Here is a 13,444-nt window from a genome sequence, read left to right as displayed (position 1 = left end):
AGGAGATGCTATTTCGCCCTACGAGTAATTAGTACCGTAGCCATTTTATGTCCTTAGATGTCATGACTGCATTTGAGTTCTCAAAATTTGTTAGTACTATATGATGTATTTCGTAAAATGCTTTTAAAAAAATATATTTGAAAGTATAATCAAGAAATTTGTTACAGAAGAACTTGACATAAATAATGAAAATTGTGGTTGAATAAATGTAGAATGAAATTGACCTTGACCTCTTCGGGTTCAACCAATGAAAAGTCGGGAAACTCTACACACCTCCATCATGCTTACAGAAGCAAAACAGCTGTAGATAGACAATTTTAAAAAAAATAGGTATGTCTCTTTTTAACTGAAGTCTTTTACCAGTTTGAGTGCCAGTCTGTCTGTTATTATATCATTCTTGGCAGATCAGCGAACAATTCTTACTGTATACTTTTCGCCTCATTGATTTGTTACATGCCACACATGCCCCAATTTTAATTTATAGTGCTCATCATTTGATACTTCTATAGTATTTGTGTAATATTTGGATTTAGCTTTTTCAAAAGCTTAAGAGCATGTTCAGAAAAAAACAGTTAACATGCCAACATGTGATGACAAGTTTACACAATATGCCATCACACAAATTCATAAAACAAGCTGTTGAGCTGACACAACATCTCGATAACTACAAGCTGCCAAGCTAACACATTAAATTTACATAACACACTGCCACATTAATACAATTTCAAATATACACAATTGCACTAAAACAACTTCACATACTACACTGCCACATTAAAACAACTTAATTCACACAACTTTTTAAAAGCGCCCTATTGCGCTCAATGTCACTTACTTGTCTAGTGTCTACCTTACACAAGCAGTGTTAATTGTGCTAACACAACATTTCACTGTCACATTAACACAACTTTGAATGATATGTGCCAACACAACACCTTTCGTGCATCCAAAACTTCACACAACTTGTTTACTTCTGAGATGCAGTTCAAAAAAATATATTTACATTTGCAAATATATTTCCTTATATGAACCTATAGAATAGCAAAAAACGTTCAATTCTGTTAAAAAATGTTGTGACGTCACAATGATCATGGGTCACGCCCTTATCGCTTGTCGCTTGGATTATTGTAAACATAAAATCTTTGTAATTTAAAAAATTGTCTTTTTCAAACGAAAATATAAGTACCGGTAATAAACAGCAATGTTAAAAAGTTTAAAAAAAACAAATTCTCTATACTTGAGAGCTGCACTTGTTGAAAATCTGAAATGGAACTTGTTTAAGTATTTTTAAGTATGGTATTTATACTTCAACAGCCATTCCATTTCTGATCCTCTCCTTTCCTGCCATAACTACTCCAAAATGACGCAACTAGGCAGGATTGATATAGATCATCCTAGGTATGACCAGAGCACATTTATAGGGAGGGCAAAGCATTTTCTTATAACTACAAACCCCTTGAATGTATTGGCAACAGAAGCTGAACTGGATCATGCTAAAAGCATTGTTGAGAGATACAGGTAAGTTCAATTCAATTCATTTATTTCAATCTCAACACCATTGCACAATGGTACACAAAGACTATAATGATACAATATGTGGTATTTATTGTAAGTAAATAAGTAAGGAAGTAGTGAAATGATTCATAATGTGTACAATATATAACAATGTGTCAGCTCTTTGTTAGCAGTGTAAATCTGAAGGGTTCATGACATACATGTATGTTACCACAGGGTAATGAATTATGACGAGGATATATGCCTGATATATCCAGATGACTTGTTGATTGAATTGATTATGTAATTACTTGTAAAAAAATCACTTTTGACATTTATCGATAAATGATAATAAATCCAAACACTTATTTTATAATTCTAGGTCAACCACTACTTTGTACATATATCAATATTATATAATATGTATAGATCAGGGTCATAATTTTGAAGATTTTCAACAATGAACTCATCAATTAAACTAATAACAGCTAGACTTCCTACAGTTTATGATTCTTGTGTGATGATTCTTGACCTTTAAGACTTCAGGTTTGTTTCAATGTCAAGGTCATTAGTGTGAGACACTACCAAGTATTTTGTTGGGCAATATTGTGTAGTTCCTCGTGACTCTTGTTGATAATGCTGTGTCACATCATTGCCATGTATTGTTATTTGTCAAAAGTCAAGTAATATTAAGATTAAGATTTGGCACTTTTACAAAAACTGTATCATATTCACAACTTGACCATTTAAAGAATTGTTGGCAAGCATATGTAAACATTACATCTGAAATAAGTCTAATAAATAGCCTTAATCTTTTGGACCGGTATAGTTTAGTAACACTGACACAGATTTTTTGATACATGTTGTATTGATTGTTTGTAAATCACATGCTGTAATAAATTTACATGAATGAAATACCTGCAGTATTTTAAAATCATTGAGTAGATTTGAAATCTAGAATTGTATGTATAATGTATTAGTGGTACTCCTTTAAGCAAGGTTTTTTTTTACACAACATGCAGCAAATCTGAATCAAGTTGTGTCTTGAATGACTTTTCTATAAGAAAAAGTTAATATCTTGAACAGTTAATAAGGATTTAGCTTTGAAAACATCCATTAAAATTCTGTCTTTCCATCTGACATCACTTGTTCAGGGCATATTTTCTCTCCCCTTGACCCAATGTGGCCCACAGAGTGCCTCCAAATAAAGTGTATGAAGATCGAGTCTTGAACAAGATTTTGAAGCTGTGAAAAATTCTTTTGCATGCCATATTTTCTCTTCCCTTGGCCAATCTGGCTTATACTTCACAGAAAGAGTGCTTGTAGGTGAAGGTGTGCTGTAACCTTGAACCAAGTTTCTTCTTTAAAGGTTAAGGTCATAGCAGATTTCTTTGATATTACCAAAAGATTCCTGTAAGTAAGGGATATGGAGTGACCTTGAACCAAGTTTCTTCGTCAAATTTCATGATCACGACAGACCTCTGTGTAAAATTTTTGTCTGGGCACTATTTTTATCTCCCTTTGATCACATCTGCTAGTGCTTTATATATGTACCGCGGTACATTCACAGAGTGCTTGCTGGCGTAAGAATTTACAATTATCTTAAACTAAATCTCTTCATCCAAGGTTAAGGTCAAAGCAAAGTTCTCTGAATTTTTTTTCATTTTAATGCGCTTTATTAAAGCAGGGTTCATTAAGGTGGTCATCATTTGAATGATGTTTACATACAAAGGTAACTGACAACTTGCCATGAGTGACATTAAATTTACAGTTTTGGAAAATGCTAACATGCCTTTTTTATTCAGTGTACTTTATTTTTGTTCCAAAGGCATATGAATTTCTGACTTAAGATGCTTGACAATATATTAGAAATATGACAGTGTTACCATATGGATTCATCGATTATCGTCTGTATCATGTCAAACTATCATTTTTAATGAAATTTTTCAGGAAAAAAGAAGATATTCCTGGTCTGACAGAGGATGAATTGTGGAAAGCTAAACAGCTGTATGATTCAGCATTCCATCCAGACACCCATGAGAAGATGATTCTGATTGGTCGAATGTCTGCACAAGTACCAATGAATATGACTATAACTGGATGCATGATGACCTTTTACAAGTAAGTATCATACACAGTCACTGAGAATACTTGTGAAACAAAGCACAGAGTTTCATTGTATGGGTCAACTCAGTTATCATAAATAATTGCAAGGTCTTTTTAGCACATAAGTGAATTCAATGAAATACAAGAAAATAGTGTACCTTTGAAAAGAATTTTACAACTATAATAAATCAGTATGCCATATATTAATAAAACCTTAAATATATCCTTTTTCCACAGAACTACCCCGGCAGTGGTATTTTGGCAGTGGTTTAACCAGACATTTAATGCTATTGTTAACTACACCAACAGAAGTGGAGACCACCCCATTCCTGTCAAGTATGTTCATAATTCTCTCATCGTTATCTGCACGCATTAATCCTTTCACTACATGTACCAACATTGAGGAGAATATAATAGCTGTTGTGTTCAACATTTTTATGGGTTTTGTATGTGCGTGTTTTATGGGGGTGTGTGCAAGTGCAAGTTTGTAACCAGGTAAAAATTTGCACATATACTAACAAAACCAAATAATGAAATAGTGTGTATGTAGCTGAAGGTCATGCCATATTGTGCTTACAAAATGTATTTTGACAAAGGTAAACTATTAACTAAAATATAGTACCAGTAAATGTTCAAAGGTCTTCTTCTGTAACAATGTCCTAGTAAAATTGCATGGACTTATTAGTTTTTCTGCTAGCTAGCTCTAAACATCAAACTGTAGAACATGTGAACGCAGGGATAAATGAAAAACTTTGCAATTAATTCTCTAGATTGATATAAGATAATAAACAATTATTGAGATGATCCTTCATTGGTTCTGTATGTATGTTTCAGACATCTGGCCCTGTCTTATGCTTTGGCCACCACTGGAGCGGTGGGGACAGCTCTCACCATCAATAACATGGTCAAGGTTGGTACATGTATTATCAAAACCAGTGATACATATTCACAGAGAGCACTCCTAGCAGATTTTAAAATCAGGCTATTATTTTTCCAAACGTTATTTATTTGACACCCATGGAAAAACATCATGTGTGTATACATTTCTGTAATACATTGTTGAAGAAATGATTTCCAATTTCAATTTAACATCTTTATGTTGTCAGAAATTCCCTCCGCTGATCGGCAGATTTGTGCCATTCACGGCAGTAGCTGCCGCCAACTGTATCAACATCCCTTGTATGAGGAGCAGGTAACTACATAATTCTATGCATTTCTCTTTGGATAGGATTGATCAATAAACATTTCTATTGTTTGATTTCTTAATATTATTAATGTTCATAGCTCATTATATTTAGGCTTCTTTTGAGAATAGATAAACCATATTACAACATCATGTATATCGATACATGTAGGTTTTTATGAACTTTACATACAAACAATAAGAAATGTGTGTTCTCTAATTTCATATATGTAACATTTGGCTCTTTCACAAAAGGGAGCTCTTCAATGGGATACCAATATTTGACCAAAATGGCAACCGTCTAGGAGAATCTACAATGGCTGCCAAAAGTGCCATAACTCAAGTTGTTGTGTCTAGAATATTAATGGCCACTCCAGGAATGAGTAAGTAATGATGGAAATGAAATAGATGTGTAAAAAATAATTTTTGAAAAACTGTCTTACAGCATTTCTGTACATGAAATATGCCACAGCTCACTGTTAATGAATCAGAATACCAGTGTGCTTAATATGTGTGATATGCCTTAATTAATATCATAAGTGTATCAACTTCAATGCCAGGCATTTCAATGTTTGAGACTTTTTCCCTTGTTTTCAGTGATTCCGCCCTTTATCATGAACCACCTAGACAAAAAAAGCTTTATGAAGGTAAGTTAGTTATTTTAAAAAACAGGAGTGGGTCTCTTTTTGAAAAATTGGTTAATATTTTCTTGCATACCTCTATAGCTACTTATATCTGATTATTCATTTACCTATGTGAAATGAAAAGGAAACTCAATTCATACATTTGATTAACTTTTATATTAGTATATTAGCGAATAATCTATTTTCAGTAGCTACTTAAAATATATCTAACTTATAACTTTACAAGTTTAAAAATATATTCTTGCCAAGATGGAATCTGCACAGAATTGTTTGACTGTATATTAGGCGTGAATGCTAATTGTACTGGCTTGTAGATGAATAAACTGTTTTCATAGTCCGTAGAAGAGACCATCTTTGACCATATAGCATTAGGTTTTATCATTGCTGTTGTCTATTCCAGAAAATGCCCTGGCTTAATGCTCCCATCCAAGTCTTACTTGTGGGATTTTTGTAAGTAAAATGTATACATGTATCTTGATATAACTGTAAACCAAAGCCAAAAAACCAACCACTTTTTCAAAGAACTGGTATTTGTCTTTCTCAAATTGCTGTGTAATAAAAAAAACTTCCAAGAAAAAAATGCATTTTATTTGGTGCGCCAGTACAAAATATAGACTATTTATGTTCCTGTTTTGTTTTCCAGCCTAGTATTTGCCACTCCTCTTTGCTGTGCGCTATTCCCTCAAAAGAGGTAAGGGAAACAATTGTTATATTCTCGTTATATTTGCTCTAATACTGTAGATTCCTTATTTTGCATGAGTACCTAATTTTGCAATTTTATTGTTTTTAATTAACCGGGTTTTCCAACAGAAAAATCCGGTTATTAAAATGGTGAAAATGGCGGGCGGGCGGCTGCCAAAATGGTACCCTCATTGTACGGATAACTCCTCCTACAGTTTTCAAGATAGGAAGTTGTTATTTTGCAGATCAATTTTACATATATCAGAGGTGCTTATATTGCTAGGATTTTGATTTCTGATAATTTATCAAAAAAATACCAGCTTTTGAACTTAGTCAGTTTTTGGCAAAATATTGCATTTAGGGCACCCTCATTGTACGGATAACTCCTCCTACAGTTCTCAAGATAGGAAGTTGTTCTTTTGCAGATCAATTGTTCATATATCAGAGGTGTGCATATTGTTAGGATTTTGATTTCCAATAATTTATCGAAAAAATACCAGCTTTTGAACTTAGTCATTATTTGGCAAAATATGGCATATAGGGTACCTTCATTGTACAGATAACTCCTCCTACAGTTCTCAAGATAGGAAGTTGTTCTTTTGCAGATGAATTGTACATATATCAGAGGTGTGCATATTGCTAGGATTTTGATTTCTGATTATTTATGAAAAAAATACTAGCTTTTGAACTTAGACATTTTTTGGCAAAATGTTGCATATAGGGTTCTCCATTTCACTGAATACGGGTTGACATGGATTATGGATACAGTTCACATAAAAGAAAACCCGGTTTGCTGTCACATTGACAGCTTTTCACTTGTTTCAAATAAGGAGAATGTAAAATCGGAAAGTTGAATTTTATCTTAATTCCATGTAGTTCACAGCTATCATAGAAAATAGCATAGTTTTACATGTATATTTTTTAACCTTTCAGTTCTCTGGCTGTCAGTCATCTAGAGCCATCCATCAGAGAAAAGATACAAGCCTTGCCAGATGCCCCCGAGAGAGTCTACTTCAACAAAGGACTATAAAGACCTAGTGCTGTAGAGATTCTCAGTGCTTCACCTAGTGTTTGGATCATGCAGTGATTCAGTTACCTGTAAACGTGTGATGAGGTTTTATTTACAGGGCAGGTGTTTCACCTCAGTAATTGTTATACACAACATTTTATATTATTTTAAATGGATATACAATGTACATGCCTAGATATCATGTTATTTACTACTGTGGATTTACAGTATTTTATGATTGAAATGAAGGTGTTGCAAAAATTATTCTTCATAGCGTTTTTATTTTTAAAAAAAACTTTTTCTTCCTCTTTTTCTGTTAATGTGCCTGGCTCCAATGTTGGGCATTTTCAAGCATAAACTGAAACAGAAGAACCAATACAAGCAATGGTTGACTGTTTTTTAGGAAGTACAATGCTTATTATTAAATGCTTTAATTTTAAGAGGAATTAGTAGCAAGTAATATTGAAACAAGGCATAAGTGTAAATTTTGTTGTTAATTTCATGTATTAGAATGAAATATGGAGATTTATAAATAATAGAGTCAAGTTTTGAGATTCTATAAACCCAACTAAGGAGGTACATGTTTGTACCAAGAGGGTGAAGGATGATATCCCTTAACATTTGTCAGGCACTGCCCGTTTTTATACAAAGAATTACTAGTATACAAAATCTACCATGAGTTTGATAATTTTTAAATGAGAGTGAAGTAAAGTTACAGAGTGAAGTTACTTCTAGTTTAATGTCAATAGCTTGGATTAAGGTTTTTGTTTGTGGTATTTTTTTTTGGGGGGGGGGGGTGTTTTTGTAATGATTGATGCAAAATTTGATGATTTTGTTGACGTAGTAATTGTAAATTTTGTTCTAGTTTTTGTCTTTTTCAATGAATAAAAATGAATAGAATGGGCGGGCCCTAGTACAATAGAGGATATGTATATGAAGAAATTAAGCAGATCGGACAAGACTCGTTTATACAATGTATATCACGCGACATTGTTAATCGCCAGAATGTCAGTTAGGGAAAAGCTAAGCGATCTTGAATAACATGCGTTTAAAATTTAACCTTACAAATAAAGTATTCGCGTAAATAAATAAGGAATAAGGAATCATTCTTTGAGTATTATTAGGTGATAATTTTGGTCAGGGCGTGATCAAATCCAATAAAGCCCGAAGGGCTTTTTGATAGATTTGATCACGCCCAAAATTATCACCTCATAATATTCAAAGAATGATTCCTTATTACTTATATTTATATAATTTTAAGCCATTGTACGATGAAATATTTAAATATAAATTAAAACAAGAATAGAATTCCTGAGTCCCCCGCCGGTCAAGCAGTATACTAGTATCGAGTCCATCGACCAATGCTGATTTTCGAACTTGACCAAAGTATTAGTGGTATAAACATTTGGTATAAATTTAATGAAAATCTGTCAAAATTTGTAGGCATGAGAGCGCTTACAAGGTCAATTTTTGGATAAAACGGAGTCATTATTGCGGTCAAAGTACCATAACTCCAACAAAAAGTATCGACCAATGCTGATTTTCGAACTTGACCAAGGTAATAGTGGTATATACATTTGGTATAAATTTAATGAAAATCTGTCAAAATTTGTAGGCATGAGAGCGCTTACAAGGTCAATTTTTGGATAAAACAGAGTCATAATTGCGGTCAAAGTCTCATAACTCCAACAAAAAGTATCGACCAATGCTGATTTTCGAACTCGTCCAAGGTAATACCGAGCGCAGCGAGAGGCGGGCGAAGCCCGCCTCGCGAAGCGAGGATTAATGGTAACACGTATATAATATGTTTTACGGTGCTACCGTTCTGGCGAGCGCAGCAAGAATTACACATACTGTACCTTGCATCATTGTCAACTTATAGTTTTATTTAGGTATCAACGAACGTCAAAGAATTTTTGAGAGAGTATTGCTCTACAATAAGTATGCCAAATGTACTGATTTTAATGGTTATGATATATACAGCGCAACCCCCTACCCAGAGAGAGAGAGAGAGAGAGAGAGAGAGAGAGAGAGAGAGAGAGAGAGAGAGAGAGAGAGAGAGAGAGAGAGCCCGGTACCTGTTTGTAGGTGCGTAATTTCCCAGTTTTATTCAATGTAATGACTATATGCAATATCTACATAATTTTTTTACCTGTTTATTTTTTCATTTTATTCCTTATTATTTAGTTCAAATTGTCCTATTGTTTATTTCCTCCCTACTCATATACTTACCTGCCTACTGCACGGTACATGCATGCACAATTACTTTAAAAATGGATCGACATGACAGTAAAGTATGGCCCTTGCTAGTTTTTATATATATAAAATCTCTATATTAAAAAAAGATTAAAAACAAATCATATGTCAATGAGGCAGGTATCGCAGACTATACTGAAATAGCCAGTACACTCATTACAGATGTTTGATCCACCTCTAAATTTTTCGCGGGAAATATATAGCGCGAGTGCACTGTGACGTCATCCATAACTTTGTTCGTCTTTGTTTACGTTTCTCGACTCAATACGAAGGTATGGAAGCATGTAACAAATCTTTTGAGTCTCGCCAAAGCATATGCGGTACTCAAAACGTGTCTTCAAACTTTAAGTCACCGTAAATTACGAGTTAAAAGTCGGCCATTTTTGGCATAGCACCACGGGTGTAAACATTAGAGAGCATTATGGGACGTAGACAAAAAAATTTGTTTGATGAACTGTAGGTTTAGCTCGTTCTTTTTCCCGCGCACACTGGTTCTTAGAGCTCGCTTCGCTAGCCGGCGCTGCGCGCCGGCGAGCTGCGCTCGCTATAAGAAAATCAGTGAAAAATGAAAGTTGAATCAGGGGTACTAAGGCCAAAAAAATTTTCTTCCAGCCCTGGGCGCCGCCATATTGGCAGCCATTTTGTTTTTAAAAAGTTAGTTTGATCATTGATTGACTGGAACTTATCGATGTTTATTGCCCCTAAATTCGATTAAATAAGTTCCAGTGTTTCAATAGAAGGTAATTTGAATTAAAAGAAATTAAAAAGGAAACCAGATAAGTTTCAATAGCGCTTCAATTAGGTAAACACGACTTGTTCTATGTATGTCTTATCAAAATATCAGATGGAAAATAAAAACATTAACGTCAAGGAACTGATCTTTTTGATACTAAATAAAGTATTCAATTTTATTACATTGGCATTCATATGAATTAAATTGATGAACAATAAAAGAAGAAATAAAAAAAATCGGAATCACGTAACTCTCTTCGGCTATTTCCGAAGACAAAACTTGAACATTTTACGTCTGAAATATGACGTCATAATGTAGACTGGCACGCGACGTTTAGTTTAACTTTGACGAATGATTTGAGTAGGCAACCATGCTGGCGGATCCTACTTTTTGCGTTTTAAATAGATTTTATCTGCACTGTGTTAAATCTGCGCTCGATCCAACGGTCACACCGTTTACATATTAGTGGTATATACAATTGGTATAAATTTAGTGAAAATCCGTCAAAATTTGTAGGCATGAGAGCGCTTACAAGGTCAATTTTTGGATAAAACAGAGTCATTATTGCGGTCAAAGTACCATAACTCCAACAAAAAGTATCGACCAATGCTGATTTTCGAACTTGACTAAGGTAATAGTGGTATATACATTTGGTATAAATTTAATGAAAATCCGTCAAAATTTGTAGGCATGAGAGCGCTTACAAAAAAGTGTGACGGACGGACACACGGACGCACGGACGGACGCCCGGCATTTCTATGTCCCCGCACCGCGTTGCGGCGGGGGACAAAAACCCACTGGCGCCTCAATTTGGCGTCATTTGAAGTTATGGGTTTTATGGTATAAAATCGATACGTAGTGTTATCACAGGCAAAGATACTGGAAAATGTAAATATAAGAGTTTCGTCGAACACCCTGAAAGATAGTGATGTCACGTGACACGTGTGGTTCTTTTGGAAAATTAAGTAAGTTCACCCCAGGTTAACAACTTATATATGCATATCTTAAGTAGTTCCATACGAGCGTAATGAGGTACATTTTTTCCTTTCACATATAAAAAGATTATTTACAAAATGCATTAACCAGCTGAAGGAGAACAAGAGCGCTCGGGTATTTTAAAAAAAGCTTTCAAATGTGTGGTCGAATCGGATGTAAACAGCGTAACTCTATCATATCTTATGTTTATTTTCCATGTGATTGTTTTATTTGGGATATATACGAGTTTTTCCCAGGGTACATATATAAAGATTATGTAAATTCAAAATAAAACAGAAATTCCGAAAAAAAATTCTTAATTGTCAATAAATCTAAATAATGCTGTAAACATTTTTTTTTCATGTGTGAAGATCGCGAAGATCTCCTGCCATAATTAAGTCCGCCTTTTCGTGTCGCGTATAATTACATACATGTGTATTTAATAATTATCGTCATAAAAAATGATCTTGAATATAAGTCTTGTAAGTCATGAAAAATTTACGCTTCTTATAATAATGGTTTACAGTTGTGGAGAGAGGGGCTAAAAGTGGACCAAGTAAGATGTCGATGGGAGTAGGAATTAATGGATGATTCCCGATCCCAACCTATCACGGAAATTCCGTCGAGACGTTTCAACACTGGTGTTGTCTAAAATTCCTTCTATTACATGTACATGTAATTTCAACTTTGAAAATGAAGAGTTCTTTTTAAAAAAATTGCTGATTGGCGTTGAAATTTTAGCTTTAAACAAACAATTCTGTATTAGAACTTTAAAGTTTAGAAGTACAATGTAGAAATTGCTATCAAATATTAAATACCCGTATATACTCGCCTATAAGTATTGTTCGCCTATAAGTCGGTTGCCATTTTTCAAGTTTATTTTCAAGATTTTGCCATTGACACTCTTATAAGTCGGGTAATTTTTTCTGGATAATCAGTCTCCAGATTGCCAATCAAATAAGCACATTTTATCAAGCATGACTTTATTCTATATAAAAAAATATTGGTGTTTGACCTTATCAATTCTAGATGTAATGCATTTTAAAAGTGTTGTGTCCAGTTAAGACATCTATCCTTGATGAATAACTTTCGATTTTGGACGCCATTTTTTTTTTTATTGATACACTGATGAAAACTTGGTGTAAGCTTTAAAAATATTTAAAATACTATTGAAAATAAAATGATAGTGATTTAATCCCCTGTTGACTGATTAAGATGGTATAGCCCCTTTTAAAAGTGGTGTGTTAGCTTGTGTTGTTTTAGGTGACATGCCACCTACAGCCACCAATATAGCTATTATCCCCTCAGGTGTAATTAATTATGAATAATTATAAAACGATCTTTATTTTTTTATTTAAACAGACCAGCAATTATTCTTGTGTTTAATTTTTAAGTATTAAACAGAAATTGCTGTTCTGTAATCCCACTTGATCGCTTTTTGACGCCATGTTTTTTAATAGTTTTCTGTAAACAGAGTTATCTTTCTTGAAGTTTGTAACTTACGATTTTGGACGCCATTATATTTTTTAAACACTCATTACAACTTGATTATAGCTCTAAAACCATTTTAAATGCTACTGGAAATAAAATGACAGTGATTTTATCCCCTACTGACTGAATAGGGTTGGTAATTAGCCTCCTAAACTCAGTGTTGGCTTGTGGTGTTTTAAGTACAGTTATACCTACAGCTATTATCACCTCAGGTGTAAATAATTGCCTGTTTAAATAAAAAATACTGTCAAATAAACCTTGTACATATTTTAAGAAATACAGTCGAAACTTTCAATGTATTTATAAAGTGTTTATCTTTTTAGTAATTAAAAAATGAACATGTCAAGTATAAGGGATCGCAAGTCAAAAGTTGGAAGCAAAATGGCACCCAAAAACGAAGTTTTACTCAGTGGAAAAATTATCTGATTGTATGTCATGCCTATAAGTCGGACCCCTACTTTTTATTCTAATTTCTACTCACAAAATACCGACTTATAAGCGAGTATATACGGTACATGTAGATATCTGGTATGTATATAATTCTAAGTCGACGGTTCAGGAACTAATCCAAGAATGTTTGAAATCAGATTAAGTTAATTGTTATTTACATTACCCACAAAATAATATATAGCATAAATCACAACATGTCTCCCTATTTTTGAACATGTTTGTGAGCAATGAAAATGATAAATTCAAAGGAGAATCGATCCCCCCCCCATCCGGGTTTTTTTTTTAGGAGAAGAGACATTTCTTTGTGTTCGTATTTTTTGCACATGCGTATGCCTCCACATTTTATATACACATTTTATTTTTTTAAATACCTGACATGATACCATAATACTTTAACTAATCAAGGCTTGAAAAGGAATTTT

General features: G+C 33.7%; 1 protein-coding gene across 1 annotated transcript; it reads left to right on the top strand.

Moving 5' to 3' along the window:
• Nucleotides 1–184: 184 nt before the first annotated feature.
• LOC105326336 (sideroflexin-1) lies at nt 185–7,381 on the top strand. The gene is made up of 11 exons (XM_066070295.1): nt 185–330; nt 1,315–1,518; nt 3,445–3,615; nt 3,838–3,936; nt 4,435–4,510; nt 4,707–4,792; nt 5,039–5,166; nt 5,381–5,430; nt 5,828–5,877; nt 6,071–6,118; nt 7,042–7,381. Exons 2-11 carry the CDS (start codon nt 1,361–1,363, stop codon nt 7,136–7,138), a joined length of 963 nt encoding a protein of 320 aa, XP_065926367.1. The 5' UTR covers nt 185–330; nt 1,315–1,360; the 3' UTR covers nt 7,139–7,381.
• Nucleotides 7,382–13,444: the final 6,063 nt, after the last annotated feature.

This window comes from Magallana gigas, chromosome 8 (assembly GCF_963853765.1).
Source record: "Magallana gigas chromosome 8, xbMagGiga1.1, whole genome shotgun sequence".
Classification (NCBI taxonomy): Eukaryota; Metazoa; Mollusca; class Bivalvia; order Ostreida; family Ostreidae; genus Magallana; species Magallana gigas.
The sequence above is the reverse complement of the archived record's forward strand: the minus strand, read 5'-3'. Positions and strand labels throughout refer to the sequence as shown.